At 40.3% G+C, this 16352-nt stretch overlaps 2 protein-coding genes across 3 annotated transcripts in view; one reads left to right on the top strand and one right to left on the bottom strand.

Annotated features, from left to right (window-relative positions):
- The window catches only part of gpc6a (glypican 6a), a 160133-nt gene extending 151620 nt beyond the window's left edge, over positions 1-8513 (bottom strand). For both annotated transcript variants that reach the window (XM_085456188.1, XM_085456196.1), the window contains exon 1: positions 7962-8513. In XM_085456188.1, coding sequence (XP_085312314.1) covers positions 7962-8121 — 160 coding nt within the window. In that variant the 5' untranslated portion in view covers positions 8122-8513. The remainder of the gene's footprint in view (positions 1-7961) is intronic.
- A 2240-nt stretch (positions 8514-10753) lies between these two features.
- LOC146718821 (uncharacterized) lies at positions 10754-15722 on the top strand. The gene is made up of 4 exons (XM_085465096.1): positions 10754-10935; positions 11034-11316; positions 11449-12052; positions 15685-15722. Exons 1-4 carry the CDS (start codon positions 10754-10756, stop codon positions 15720-15722), a joined length of 1107 nt encoding a protein of 368 aa, XP_085321222.1.
- The last annotated feature ends 630 nt before the right edge of the window (positions 15723-16352 follow it).

The raw sequence follows: 16352 nt of genomic DNA, 5'->3' as shown, positions 1-16352 counted from the left end.
AGGCCTTTGAGGGGTAGACAGCATCTATGTATCTTTAACACAACAAGCGTGTCATTGTCAGCTCTGTGATGCCTGTGACACCATCGCTGTCTGCATTTGTTGACAGCATCTGAAGTTTCCATGACAATTTTTGTACACAATGTTTATTTGTACTTAATGCTTGTTTACTTCCAAGTCTCCGAGGGGTGGCTTTTTTTTTTTTTTTAACAAATCACCTCAGCCATGTGTACATGTCTGTGTCTGAAAAACACAAATAAAGAGTCCCCAGTGTGAAATGTATTTGCATCCTTGACACCTCGATGTGATATACCCACGTGGCTTTCCCAGAGCACAGTGTGGCTCTCATCTCACTAAGCCCTATCATTGGTGTCAGGCTTGGGACTTCTATTCAGAGACTTCCCTCCAGAGGCAAAGGGCTCTGTGGGTAAAAAGAAAGACCATGGCAATAAAAACAACAGAATGCACTGGTTCTCTAATGTACATAATAAATAATTGTAGGAAAGCCACAAACTCTCTCACAGCGTAGAATAGAAGTGATTAGTGTTTGCCGTGTAATAGACAATGTGTTTGATATGGCTTTAGGTCGAACCTGAAACTAGTAGGGTAGCAGCCATATAATCATGTATAAACACATCTTATTTTTCAATGTTAACCAATTATTTGACAATGTGACACCCACTTATTTTCCCTGCAGCGCCCTCACCCACTGGTAGAGGAATCCTAGAGGGGCACAATTTCCACAGTGGAATAATGCCACGTGTGACGTTGTGTGACAGTTTAGTTTAGAGAATACTTTTCAACAGTGCAAAATGCACACAAATACCACAAAACATCACTAATCCTTCAAGTTCAAACTTCCTTCTTGTATCCCAGAGCCAGTCTCGCTATCATTTCAACACGTGGTTACTCGATAATGCTCTCCATTACAAGGAAAGCTTTATTTCATTAATCATCAATTAATGCTAATTTTCTTTTGTCTCTGCTCCAAACGTTCAATCACACCCCACACTGCTTATTTTCTAGTTCCTCTCAAGGCTTGAGAGGGTAGAGATTCTTAATCCCCCCCTCCATTACTGATTTAGGCCAGCAGTTGATTGAAAACTGGAAAAAGCGCTATAGCAGGCTCCTACGCTACCCGGAGGCTTTTCACACTACTCAGAAAAGAAAAAGCCATACATGGTACAGAGGAAGGTTCCAGAAAGCTTGCAGACCTTGTGCATTTCAGGGATGAATGCCTGCAGAGGGCTGACAGATTCTTCAGGTCAGGACAACTGTCAGACATTCTTTCACCATATCTGAACAGCACCACAGGAGGATTCACAATCAAACTCATTTAGCTCTTCCATGCACACAATCTGTCTCACCAAATGAAGAACAAAGCACGTTTTGTCATTTTCTACTACAATAGAGATGCAAAGCGAAAGAAACACCCAGATAGTGAGGCTAAACTGCTGCAAATACACACACAGGCAGATGCACGTCCACATGCGCACAGCCTAATCTCCCTCACATCTAATTAACTGTTCTCTCTGAAGATGTATACAGGCTGGCAAGAGACTTATTTCCAATTTGGCAGAGCCAAGAGTATCTTAATGGGCTTTGGAAAAAAATTGCCCCTCAGAATTTTTATATGGATATTTGCTGGGCAAGGGCTTTTACAGCAGTATTCCCACACTTTCAGCAGAGGTCTGATGTGTTTCCATTACTTAGTGATTAGGCATGCAGACACACACAAAAAACAAATAAATACATTAAAAAATGATAGACAGACAGACAGACAGACAGACAGACAGACAGACAGACAGACAGACAGACAGACAGACAGACAGACAGATAGATAGATAGATAGATAGATAGATAGATAGATAGATAGATAGATAGATAGATAGATAGATAGATAGATAGATAGATAGATAGATAGATAGATAGATGAAGCCATTTCCAATCACACTATCCAGGTGGTATTGCAAGGTGGATCAAAATCTGATGGTATTTTTCTACATTTTCCCATCAATTTTGACAAAATCTCCTACACCACTGGCTGAACTGCAGCTCCAAACCATGACAGAGCCTCCACCGTGTTTTACAGATGACACATGGCGCAGACACTCACTGTTGCACCTCTTTCCAGACCTCCTCTGTGAATATTGTTGAAAATCTGTACAAAAGATTTCAAATTTGGATGCAGACCTGTCACCCCTGATTTACGGTCCAGTTCTTGTGTAATTTGGCACACCTCCGCCTTTTTGCCTTGTTTCTCTACCTTAAGAACAGCTTCTTGACAGCCAGAAATCCACTAAAACCATTTCTGATGAGGCTTCAGTGAACAGCAGATGGATCAACTGAAGGGTCAGATGCATCTCAGGTCCTGTGTCAGGTCTTCGCTGGATTTTTTCCTGTTTCTTAAAAACATGACCTTCAAATACTGTGCATCTGTTGTAGATCGTTTTTAGGCCTCCCATTTCTTCTTTCCTCCACTTCAGTGTCTCCAAATTTTCTCAGTTTTCTATGGACACACTGCACATCATGCTGAAATATGTAGGATGTTATACTAATCGCTCTTCGGGAATCACCAATACAATTTTTAATACTGAGTTATCTTTGGCATTTTCTTAGATTCAACTAAAGAAAGTGAGTTAATGTGGATAAAGATACAATTTAAAACTGGAACTGCTGTGATGTGTCATGCCCCTTGAGTAAGATGTGTTATGCTTTAATAATACATAGGGCTGTATTAAATGGCTTAATAAGCAAACACAAAAGTTCCTGTGAAAATGATGAAATGATGAGGTACAAGGACTGGAATAAAAAAGCAGGATGTCCAAAGAAGAGTTTTGAAAGACCTCCACAAAGCCTGTAGAATTACTCATCGAAACAACTTAAAAAAATTACAAGAAAGTCTGGCTCCTTGGAAGAATAAAAAGAAATTAGACGTGGGCTTAAACTTTTGCACAGTATCTCTCTCCAAACACACGCACACATGTATACATACATAAATAAAGAGTGAAAGAGCCAAAGAGACTTTAGTACTGACAATAATATTAATAACTGTGCTATATACTTAAGCTTCACAAGCGTCCTAACATTCAATCAAGTACAAAAAGCAATGTTATCCGATATCTGGGTTGTGTTTATAGGAATTTGGCATCTGCAACAGCCGAGCACAGATCACAGCGATAAACAGAGTTGGAGCATCAGGAACTCACACGAGGGAAGACGATGCTGTATTGTGTAACAGCTAATAACTGTTTTGCTCAGACAAATCAAATAATATTCTTTAAATTTGCTATGGATGAACCCCAAAGGTAATTGTTATTCTTGAAAAGGGAAACATAAGCAGCACTAACAGGAACTGCAGCACATCGAGCGATTTTGTTTGAAAGCCATAGCAAAGAGTCGAATCCACCCATGAGAATCCCAACTGCTCTGTGTAAGTAGATGTTGATATTAACAGCAAAGCCTCAGAGAAAGAGTTCCGTGGCAGGGCCTTACTGAAGCATTCACAAGCAGATGTGCTTTTGAACAAAGGGCTGACAATCAAGCAGTAATGTGTGTGATGCTATAAAGGCTGACACATGAGCACAGGGGTGATCCTCACAGGCTAGCTGTACTGCTGGCTGCCTGCTGTATAACCAAGCATTGGATGGCATATCAATAGCATGGACACTACAGTAGAGGAATCACAAGTTCAACCTGGTGGAGTTTAATGAAGTTGTCAAAGAGCCTGTTTTAGACATTTTTCAGATCCAACAGTGTATTTCACTACCTCCACTCTGTCCTACCCACCTGCTCTTGGCACTCTTCCAAGAGACCTCTTACTGTATGAGAACTAAAGCTGGTAGGATTTTTTTTCTTACTGCCATCTACATCTCACTGCTCCTGTACTGTAAACCAACCAGAGCACTTAAGAATCCTTGAGCAAAACAATATCAGTCTTCAAACACCAAAGTGTCTGACCTCCATCTAAATGAGTTCATTCTGTCAATTCACCCAATGTTTGCCTTAGTGCAACAGATATTAAATTGCACACGCACACACACACACACACACACACACACACACACACACACACACACACACACATATATATGTATATGTATAGCACAAATTGTCACTTGTGTACTTCTTTTGCTAAATGTTTCAAAGTCAAGTGTTATTGGTATTATAACAGAGAGGAAGTGATTGAGAACAAACAGCAACTCAGCCACAAAGTGGTATGTAACGTATAATCACGGAGCAGTCGGGTGCCGGTTTAGCTCCCTGAGATGAGCAGGCGATCATACGCTGTATAGCTGAGAGCGGCCAGCCCAGGTTTGAATCCGGCCCTTTGCCTGCATGTCTTCATGTCTCTCTCTCTCTCCACTTTCCTGTCACTCTTCACTGCATCTATATAATAAAGGCTGAAAAAAGTCAACTAAAAAAATTAGAGAGAAGCAGCACACTAAGGAGCACAGTGTGCAGAGGTCACCAACTACTTGCAGAGTCAGTCACTACAGACATCTAAACCTCATGTAGCCTTCAGATTATGTCAAGAACAGCGTGTAGAGAGCTTTGTGGAATGGGTTTCCAAGCAGCTGCATCCAAGCCTGACATCACCAAGCACAATGCTTCATTACAGCGGTGCCACTGGACTCAAGAGCAGTGGAGAAGTGTGCTTTGGAGTTATGAATTACACTTCTACTTCTGGTGATCCGGCGGACGAGTTTGTCTGACTGCACTGTGCCAAGTGTAAAGTTTGGTGGAGGGGAGGTGGGTAATGATGTGGCGCTGTTTTTCAGGAGTTGGGCTTGGCAGTTTGGTTCCAGCTTAGGAAACCAAGACATGTTGGACAATTTCATGTGCACAACTCTGTAGGAAGAGCTTGGGTATGGGCCCTTCCTGTTCCAACACCAGCGCACAAAGTAAGATCCATGGATTAGAGAGTTTGGTGTTAAAGAACTTGGCGGCCTACACAGAGTCCTGACTCGAACTCGATAGAACACTTTTGGGATGAAATTGTGAATTTGACTGTGAGCCAGCATCTCGTTCAACATTAGTGTCTCACAAAAGCAATTCTGAAAAAACAGTCCAAATGCCCTGTGAACACTCCTAAACCTCATGGAAAACCTTCTCAGAACAGCAGCAAAGGGTGGGCCAACATATCATATTAAACCTTATCGGTTAAAAAATGGATGTCACTGAAGTTCATATGTGTGTGTGAAGGCAGACGAGTGAATACTTATGGCAATATCTATCTATCTATCTATCTATCTATCTATCTATCTATCTATCTATCTATCTATCTATCTATCTATCTATCTATCTATCTATCTATCTATCTATCTATCTATCTATCTATCTATATTACATCTGTTCACAGTTCAGTAAATGTGATTGTCCAAAAAGCAGCAGGATAGTTTCCACCAAATGTGCTGATTTTATATCACAGTTAAAATTCGTAACCATTATTACCGGAAGCCCTTGTACCATTAAAAAAATGTAAAAGTTAGTTATGAAATACATGGCAAGTACAAAAGCAATTTTTTTCAACTGGTTACAGATTTTTAAAAATGATGTATCAGTCAGCTGTAAATCCATGGAACATTAATTTGAGGTCTCTCTGTTGCACTGAAGGTTTACCGGGTTCTTTACTTTCTGGATAAGTTTTATGACCCCACAGCCCATGAGACTCATTCAGACTCTTTCTTTACTGTAGGTAACACTGTGTGGGTGGAAGAGAGCTTCCACTTAGAATTCAATCAACAAACACAAATAAATAACCAACGGAAAGGTCTGTTTTTTCAATCTTTGTTCCTCTTCATTTCATTATGATTAATTGTTTAATACTAATTAAAATAAAGCTAAAAGTGCAGATTCAATAATTATCACCCTGTTATATTTCATAACAGATAAACATGTGGGTTTGTCACCTCTGAAATAATGCAGCTCAGCTTGTCAGTGGCAGAAAGCTGTCAAAATAATTAGCTTATGCAAATGGGAGCTTAGAACCTGAGGAAGCCACCTCTGCAGAAATAATAAACCTGTGTGTTTTGTATCTAGAGGCATAGCAGTAGCATGACATAGCAAATGATGGAGGGATGAGCGCTAACGCTGCTCATGCTGCCTACCACACGTTTGTATTGGCATAGCTAATTAAGCATAATTGAGTGCTTTCTACTATCGCTTCTCCGGAGGCCCATATCTACCCTCTGTTGTATTTATCCAAAGGTTATTTGGAGACAAAAACAATCCAATTACACGTAGAGTACTGGCTTTGCAAAAAATGCAACAAGGACTTGGTCACAGGCCCTCAAAACATCTTGCTCTATAATAAAACCAACAGTCTTTGACTTTAACATGTGGTCAAATGCCAAGAAAATTTAGTCCTTTAAGAGCTGTCAACCAAAAAAAAAAAACTTTGAACATGAACTTAAGCTTTGAACCGCAGTTCACGCGAGCATCCTTGCAATGCCAAAGTATTTTAGTGCTATTTTACTTTTTTGCACACCCTAAGTTTAATCACAAACCATCAAAAAAGGAAAGACAAAGACATCAGAAATCACCATGCACCCCTGGACTCATTTAGTTCTAACTATGAAATACGATAAATTTCTAATACACGTTCACACATGCAAGATACAGACGCTGGCTAAGATTTAAACACACATTCAGTCATTAACAAAGCCATCATATTCCCCATCATGCCAAAACCATGTTAAGACCATATAAGAGGGCTCTGTGATCATTATGAGATGACACTGCCAATTACCAATACAGCATTTCCGTTTTGTCTGTAAGAGGCAATAGAGGGATTAACTTCAGGACTCTCTGCCTCTCCTCTTCCCTCTCATGAAGCAGGCTATGTTTACTGACTAATCTCTTTTCTTGCTTTAACCATAAATGTGATTACCACTACACAAGAGATAATAAAACCCCATATCTTAGCAGTACCAAAGAGCATGAATTAAAACCTAAGCTGTAGCCTTGAGGAATATCTAAACCAAATAAAATCCACAGCATAAGAACTATTTCATGTTGGGTGCATACAGCCCCCTGCTGGCAAACACTACTCACTATTTAGCCAAATCCAACACAACAAGCTCCATGATCATCTTCTGTTGAATATGAGCAACAGGTATGCAGACACTTTCCAAAGGTATGTTCTAGTGTCACTGTTCCAAAGTCAGTCCTTTACTTGCTCCGATTTACAGACATGAGGGAATCTCAAATGTGTGTTTCAGCAGATTACACATGATGCACTCACATATGAGTCTCACTGTTACTTTGATTCTTACTGTCACCTCCGCCAACTCTTTAAGGAGAGGAAAACCTGCCTTTAATTGTCAATGAAGTTAAGTGTTTGTGCATTAACCAAATATTTAAATTGGTTCATAAAATGTAAAACACACACACACACACACACACACACACACATAGGCGATGAAACTACACGTTGAGATTTTTACATAAAGAGCAACATGACTAATGCTTTTACGCATGCGGCTCACTCCTGGTGTCTGTTTGATTGTGGATAAGAAATGAAAGGCAGCTCAATGTGATTCACCACTGAGCAAGTTGGAAATGGAGAGGACCTTCAAAGAGCAAATTTAAAAAAAAAAGACAGAGAGAGAGAGAGAGAGGATATATAGATATAGACCGATTCAGTCGCAATGGCATCCACTGAACACTTTTCAAATACCGACGAATAAGTTCAGATGAAAGCTTGGACAAAGTCAACCTCATGGAATATATTAGGAGAAAAGGCTGATACTTTTCATGAAACCGCGGAGGACTCTACATGAATCCGCTATTAAAAGCGGGGTTGAAATGCAGCATGTTAGTGACGGGACATATTAAATGGTTAAAGGTCTGAGGGAGATCACAGAGATTATTGCAAAATTGTTTGATTTAAGGGGAAGAAACGAGACGTGACACGTGGTGAAGGGGGCCAAACGCCTCGTTGATTTGTCAGTTTCGCCTACCTGATATTTCCTGATGAGGTACATTGACGAGGCTGAATCCTTTCGCGTTATAAGCTTGTCTAACCTCGCTACAGCTCCGCGCTTTGCTTTCACCACCGGATGACAGGGACAGCACCGACAGAGTACATAAGGCGACTTGCAGTCTCCACATCGCATACATCAGTGAAATCCTTGATAATGTTTCACAGAGAAATAAGAGATCCGATAGAATAAGAGAAATCCCAAAAAACAAAGCCTGATTGAACGATTTCTCCAGTCTGCGCGTTCAGATTTTCATTTTTTTAAAAGAGAGAGAGGGAGAGAGACTCCTCACTTTAGATGCTGGTGCTTCCACCTCATTTTCACCTCGAAAAAGAAAAGAAATAGCCAACGAGTCAGATCGGTCCCAGTTTGAACAAAATCCTCGTGAAGAAGATACCTGGTGCTCAGTGTGCCAACAACTTCTCCAGCGCACGCACACACCGCTGCCCCGTGTTTATGTCAGTGTGAGGAAAGCGAAATGCAACGGAGACGCACGCTGCACAGCGAGCAGAGCGCACAGGGCAGGGCAAAACATGGAGTGGAGTGGCTGCGACTTCAGCAGCTCACATCCAGGGGCGCGTACTGTCCTCTGCCATTTATGCATTCTCGGTAACGCACACTATCGCACATTAGAGTGGAGACACATGTTGGAGACGCGGGGAGTGTGGGCGGAGTACAACGACACACTGGCCACACACTTGAGGTTATTTCCTTTTAATGTCATCAATCTGATGTTGGCGCACGAAATAGAAGAACCCTCTGTGACCATTCCGTGTCTTTTAATGAATCCAATCGATGGGAGTAATAAGAAGGAAGGCTAGAAAACTCATCGAAAAGATAAGGCACAATATGATCTTAGCAGCTATGAACATTTGTAACGCACCAAATCCTGTTTGGAGCACCTCAGAGGACTGCGCGTTAACTTACTGTAATTTCCTGGACACATAACCCCAACACGACCTTTGGTTAATGGTATACCAAGTATTCATGAAATGCAATGTTTCAGGCAACAAAACAAATACTAGTGGCACAAACAGCCACAACATTTGTCAAATATATAATAGAGCACATCACACATTTTATCTCTAACCTTTTTTTCCCTTAGTTTAAGATGATGCTTTAAGTCAGGACTGTTTGTCTGTCTTATATTCACGAAGATGATTTGACCCAATTTAAATGCACTACCCACAAATGGCAACATTGAGCTGACTTATCACACTATAGCATCAAAGTGATTTCCAACATCTTTTAACAATGAGGTAACTTTGTTAGACGAGGAGGGAAAAGTTTTACAGTTATAATGAAGAAAATCTGCGAGGAAAAGTATCTCGTTATATTGTGAAATATTTCCTCCTGAGAGTAAAAAACAAAAAAAAAGTAGAGTGAATCTCATAATATTCAGTATAAACACTCCCTCGGTGTGTTTTTGTGTTTCGGGAGCTGCTTGCTTGTTAAAATCAGCTTTAAAATACACCGCATACGTGCAATTAGACATAACTCAGGGCTGTGAAATGTAAAGGAGAAAACCAGGAAAGCAGGGTTGCACTAGACCATAGAAAGCATAAAAATTTGAGAGAATGATCGTGTCTTAATTCGTTTGGGGCTAATGCAACATGAAATTATGCATTTACTAAGCAATGTAGATGGACTCATCATTTCAGACTGTGAATACTAAGGGATGCTCTCTGCGATGTTTGATTATCGCTTCAGGATGTACAGAAAGACCCATCTGCCCCAGTGAAAAGTCTACCTCATTTTTAATATTAGATTATTAGGATCTTTGCGCCCTGAAGCAACAGGGCAGCCCAGTATCTTTCAGTAACAGGCTGGCACATTTTTTCTTGCAAATACAAAATGCATGGTCTTAAAAATATTTCAGACTTCAGTTGTAGTAAGGACTGATCATTTAAAACTATTAGTCTGGTTTGAAGATAAATATTCAGTTGCGGATATATTTCTCAGCTCATTTGAAATCAGCTCCCTTTATCCACACCTTTGCTCTGAATCCGTTGCACGTCCCTTGAAGTTATATAACACAATAATCCTGAGTAATAAACATCCTGTAAATAATCAAGCTTTATTGAATTTTTGTTGATACTGGAATGAAGGTGTGTCAGATTAGCCTGCAGGCCAATGAAATTGCTGTGTACTCAGCTAATGCTGGTAATGATTACAGTTTTTTACAGTCGCTAACAAGCGTTTGTCCAAACAGTTGTCACATTTGCAAAACTCTAAACACAATTAGCACAGGATCGGTCTGTTGTGGCCATACCATTCACACATTTCATGTCGTGTTCACCCAATATGCAGTCAGTGAACACATTTCCACAATGCTTACATTTTCTTAACAGACAAGTTATACCTCCCAACAAAACTATGGACTGTTCTTGTAGTATCTACGAATGTTAACACACAACATCCCACAATAGCAAAAACAATATTCCAAACCGTAGATACAGTATAAAAACCTCTGCCCCTGCAATGATATCAGTACAAAAACAATATCAATATCAAAAATAGATCTCAGCTGTAAACAAACAAACAATTGAATAATTGACACACAGCTGATTTATGTTGGGTAAATTGGGCCAACCACACCTTCTTCCATTCTGGCTTAGACTCAGTGGGGTTCATAAGGCAAGACCTTGAGGAGTGATGTTTTTGGAAACAAAAAAAAGACAAACACTGTAATGTCTGGTCGAGGAAGAGTAAGAGCAAGGGGCCCAGGGAGAAGAGCAGGCCCAAGGAGAGGGCAAGGTAGAGGTGTAAGAATGCGTGGTGGTGGCATTCCAAGGGCTGCAAGAACAGTAGTCAGTGATGAAATCCGTGCCACTATCATTGACCATGTAATCAACCATGGTCTTTCACTAAGAGAGGCTGGTGAAAGAGTGCAGCCCAATTTGAGGCGGTCAACGGTTGCCTCCATTATACGCACCTTTCAACAAACCAACAGGTAAGTATTGCATTTTACATGGATTGTTCCTATTCTCACTTGACATGTCAATATGGTCATACAGTAATGCATATGTTGAATTGTCTGTCTTTCTAAAGAATGCAACGTCTTCCACCCTCTGGGGGAAGAGGAAAGCTCTTCAGTAATGATCAGGAGCTTGCCATTGTGGAAATGGTTACTGCAAATAATGCAATAAAACTGCGTGAAATACAAACCAGAATTGTGGCGGACCATGAGATATTCGACAATATCGATAGAATCAGCCTCACAACCATTTCGCGGACATTGTCCAAACATAGAGTGCGGATGAAGCAGCTCTACACTGTTCCCTTTGAGAGGAACAGTGAGAGGGTCAAGGAGCTACGACGACAATATGTCCAGGTACAGTGTATATTCAATCCAATGTCCAGTTCTATAAGCTTTGCACTTTGCAAGTAGGTAACCTACACAATACTAGGTTACAGTACAGTATGGTATACAGTACTAACATGACTTACATAAACTTTGTTTCAGAGAGTTATGGAATTGGAGGCCAACCAGGCCCCTCATGAATTCATATACATCGATGAGGCAGGATTCAATCTGGCCAAAAGGCGTCGACGTGGACGGAATGTAATTGGAAAAAGGGCCACAGTTGATGTGCCAGGACAGAGAGGGGCAAACATTACCATGTGTGCAGCAATTGCAAATGCAGGATTACTCCTTCACAAATGTCAGGTTGGACCCTATAATACAGAGCGCTTGCTTGCCTTTCTCAATGATCTCCACCAGCGCCTGGTTCCAGAGCAGGGTCAGGAGGGTGAAAACATGAGGACCTTTGTAATTACCTGGGACAATGTGGCTTTCCATCACTCGCAAGCAATAACAACATGGTTTGAAGTCCACCCAAGACTGGTGAGTCTCTTCCTTCCACCCTATTCACCTTTCCTCAACCCCATAGAGGAGTTCTTTTCTGCATGGCGGTGGAAGGTTTATGACCATCAGCCACATGACCAGATGTCCCTCCTTGAAGCCATGGATGCTGGCTCCAGGGACATCACAGTTGACGATTGCCAAGGGTGGATCCGACATACCAGGCAGTTTTATCCCAGGTGCATCGACTTGGCTGACATCAGATGTGATGTTGATGAAAACATGTGGCCTAACCCTGAAGATCGCAGAGATTAGATGCAACTTTTTTGCCTTTTTTTTAGCCCCCCTCCCCCCCTTTTTATCTTGGCTTTTTGCTGTTGTTTTTTTGTTCAGAATGCTCTTGTGTGTTTCATGGATATTTTGTTCACTGTAAGCAATACTGTAAAACTTTCTCTGTCCTATCATACCGTGTTTCTACTGTACCTCCTGTGGTAAACAGTAAAGAAACAAAAACTTGTTTGCTTTTTACTGGAATGCTTTTGAATGTGAACATTACTGTACATGTGGACATACAGTTACCAACCAAGACATTTCTGGTGTCAATATGGTGGATTGCATGTTTCGCATGCAAATACCTGTGAAACTGAAACATAAAAGTCTATGCAGTTTTTGTAATGTCAATAATAGCCAGTATTTTGAAACCTGGTGTACTTTGATTGACTGCATGTACCTTGTGAAGTGAAAACAAGTGTTATTCTTTGACAGACTAATTTCATTTTGAGTCAGATTTATAGTGTTTTTGTACAGTTAGTGTGTGCAGAGAAAGATGTGTTCTAATTTTGAAATGAGGAGTTAGTATATATTTAACAAAGTGTATTTTTGGGAAGGATATTATCCATTTGGCCAATTGTGTTTTGTAGGTGTGAGTCTGTGTTAAGAGTTTAGAAAAAGTATCTGAAGTATGGGTAGGCGCTTGTTAGCGACTGTAAAAAACTGTAAATACTGAGCAGGTCAGATTTGGATGTTAGTCAGGCACTTTGATATTTTACAGAATAACACGATACTACATTAGCTACTGCAGAAATTATTAAATGTGCAAATTTGAAGGGAAAAACTGAACTAGGGTGAACTTTAACCATAGTCTGCAGAGGTCAGCCAAGCATTCACAGTAAAATAAGGAGCATCAATTTCTGCCTAAAAGTCTTTTAACTGAAGCAAATACAGAGTAAAATCTGTACAGTCGTACATGACTGAACATCCAGATGTTTTTAACAGCTGATGGACCTCCTCCTATAGGTCAGTGTATGTCATCATGCTCTTAATCTCTATGTGTTGGTCAAAATACCCAGCAGGCTCATTGGCAGATACAGGGGAATGGGTCTAAATGAGAGCTAGCTTTTAGCTAATCTCTGTTACCTAAATTAGTAGATGATTACAGTATCTATAGCTGTAACATCCACAGGCATAACAGCCCTGTGAGAGCTGTTGTCTCTCTCTCTCTCTCTCTCTCTCTCTCTCTCACTCTCTCGCCCACACACACACACACACACACACACACACACACACACACACACACATTACAGTATGAGTGCATATTTTTAACATATAAACGGTAGCAATGTTTCAGCCCTTTTACAAAAACAGAACTTTTTCTTTTGGGCCTGGAGTTCAGCAGAGTCACTGACAGCACTGCTCAGATCCAAAGTCCTGGTGGTATGCTCGCCATGTTCTCTTCTCATCACTTTTTTGTTTTTATACTTTGGCTTGCTAAACATATTTTATAATGCCTCTGCACCAACAAACTGCTCCTTTAGACACTTGCCGAAAAACAAATTGTTGCATAGCTGATGTCAGCAGGTTCGCAGGCAAAAACAAGGTCAGGAAGTACAAGTAATATATTTCCCAGCATGCCCATCTGCCATCAAAACCTTTCAGAAAAAGGGTGCCTGCTTTAATCAATGGAGGGTAAAGGACTGAATAAATATTTGCAGAGCTAACATTTGTATAGCCTGTTCACTTTAACGTAATTATGTAAATATGTGCTTTCCGTGTAATGTTGAGGGGCCCATTGGCTAGTGCTGTCGAGTGGTCCTATCTGAGCTTTAAGATCATGGGACATTCCTCCTGTTACCCCATTAGACATAATGCCTGTGGTAACAGTGGCGTGCAATATTGCAAATTTAGGTATTATATTCTCATCTCCAACAAAAGCAATTTATTGAACACACTTCAGTGGACTACACACTGTACTGAACCTAGATGATAGAAAGTATCAATCCTATCACGCTGGTACTGATCCGATAGCAAACCACTGTTGATAGCGATACCATCAATATTTGGATTGATCCGCCCACCTCTAGTAACGGCCATGGAGATTCAAAGCAAGACAAAATATTGGATTCAAAACTCAAGTTGAGATTAAAAAAAAACTATTTTGCAGAAAAGCTCACTCTCCAGATCAGAAGCCAAACTGAAAATGTGCTAAAGACGTTTCTTGTTGGTTTTGCTGTGGCTGTGAAATATGACTGGCTGATATAGACAGGAGACCCTTCATGCATTACAGGCATCACCAGTGTTTCTCCTCGCAAAGTGTTTACTCTGTGTATGCAAGCATGCACACACCATAACAAGCTAACAAGTGAGTGTGACAGCTGCAGAAAGGATGAAAGGGCGAAGAGCAACATACATGTTTGAACATGTACATTATTAAGCTGGATATTTTGCCACCAAATTCACATTCAGTTAAACTTTATTTTCACATGAAATCTGTAGATAGGCTGTGACCATCCCCTCCCCTTGACCCTGAAATGAATAAGTTGGAGAGAATGGGTGGATAGATGGATGGATAAAATCTGTACATCGGCATGTATTACTCTGCTGCCTGCCAGATACACAAATAAAATGATCTCCCTGAGAAAATAACATTTCTTATTAAAAACGAGTCATTTCCTGCTCTGAATTGCTTTTAAAAGAGATGTGGGGTGCATCATCATACCTAACCACTAAAACAGTAAAGCAGTATAGCTGCAAAATGTTGAGTAAAAAAAAGTAAAATCTGACGTCACCATTGAGGGAATTCTGTCACGTGTAAAAATGATTGCTGTTGGAAAATTACAAGGACACCAAAAAGAAAAGGTCTTCACTGACCTAAATGAGCCACAATATATTAGTTCTCTGTGTCAGCGCTGGACATTATCTTGACACCGCCGAATAAGACAGACTCGGCCATTTGTGAGATCTAAATGAAATGGAAAATGAAATTAATTTTCTTTCATTCTGTTCCTTTTATACAAGGCTTTTGTTTCATAAGTTTAAGAAGTAAATCAGTTTTTGTCTGCAGAATATTGTAAAAAGTGACTGTGACTGAAAAAGGAAACATCTGGTGACCATTCAGGAACTTCTCTCACAACTGTGAGTAAATGAATTTCTGTCTTAATTGCATTTCACTACACGCCACCCATTTGGGAAGTTCATGCTTTAAATAGTAGAAATCAGATAAATATAAAAACCAATATGGACATGGTAGGCTGACATGTGGTTATACTTCCAGTGAGCTGACTCTGGCATTACAAATATTCATCAGTGAGAATTTTATAAATTTGTTGCTGCTGACAACATTGGTCAATGGGTCTAAAGTCTAAGCTATTATAATATAATATGATATAACATAACTCATCAAAATTGTGTGATTTTATCAGCTTTTTGTTCAAACGATCAGCCCACCTTAGATCATGCTAAAGTGTTTTATCTTCAGCCTAAATTCAGTTATCGATTCTATTTAGCAAGAATTTGCCAGTTAGCCATAAACCAAGTCCTCCGTGTTCACCGTGGGTTTCCTCCGCACAGCACTCTAATGCCCCTACTCACGTAATAAGTCCTTGTTAATGATGCCTAAAGACGATGGCCAGAAGGTGATCCTGGTAGTGGATCGATAACTCACCACGAGGAGTCAGCCCATAGTTCATCGTGCACCACAGGGAAAACTGAGCTTTCCCTCTCCAGGCGTACTGTTTCATACTAGAGTGTTCATTTCAGAAATTTGATTTCCCCTTTTCACGAGATATGAAAGGTTTTTTATTTTTTATTTCTTTATGTGTAAATCCATCAATCCTGACTTAAACAGTTGCACTGACTGACATACTTAAAGGCAGATAAACCAATCAATCAGAATCAATAGACAGAGAATCTACCCATAAGCCAGCTAGAAGAAAAACGGACTGACACGATCATTTATACTGTGTGTGTTATATATGCCTCACTGATGGATCTCCACGCATCCCACAGTAAAAAGAAATATTCAAATCATCCATAAAGGTCAAAGATTAAATGGGGCAAACCCCACTTGTTCATTTTCCTCTCCAAACTCGAACTACCAGTTAGAAATATTGATTAAAACCACAATCACTGCATCCCAGTTTGCTGCATCTCTGCTTAGAATTTGCTTTTTATCTTTTAAACAGTGTGGCGTGCAATGTCATAGCTGAGATACACAGTAAGCAGATGAAGAATAAGGTCATTTTGTTCACATTAGCACAGCAAGCAAGGACATGAATAATTGATCGCAT

The sequence above is a fragment of the Copadichromis virginalis genome, linkage group LG1 (assembly GCF_057382275.1).
Source record: "Copadichromis virginalis isolate Kocher_CV1m ecotype Utaka linkage group LG1, C_Virginalis_male_GT1.1, whole genome shotgun sequence".
Lineage (NCBI taxonomy): Eukaryota > Metazoa > Chordata > Actinopteri > Cichliformes > Cichlidae > Copadichromis > Copadichromis virginalis.
The sequence above is the reverse complement of the archived record's forward strand: the minus strand, read 5'-3'. Positions and strand labels throughout refer to the sequence as shown.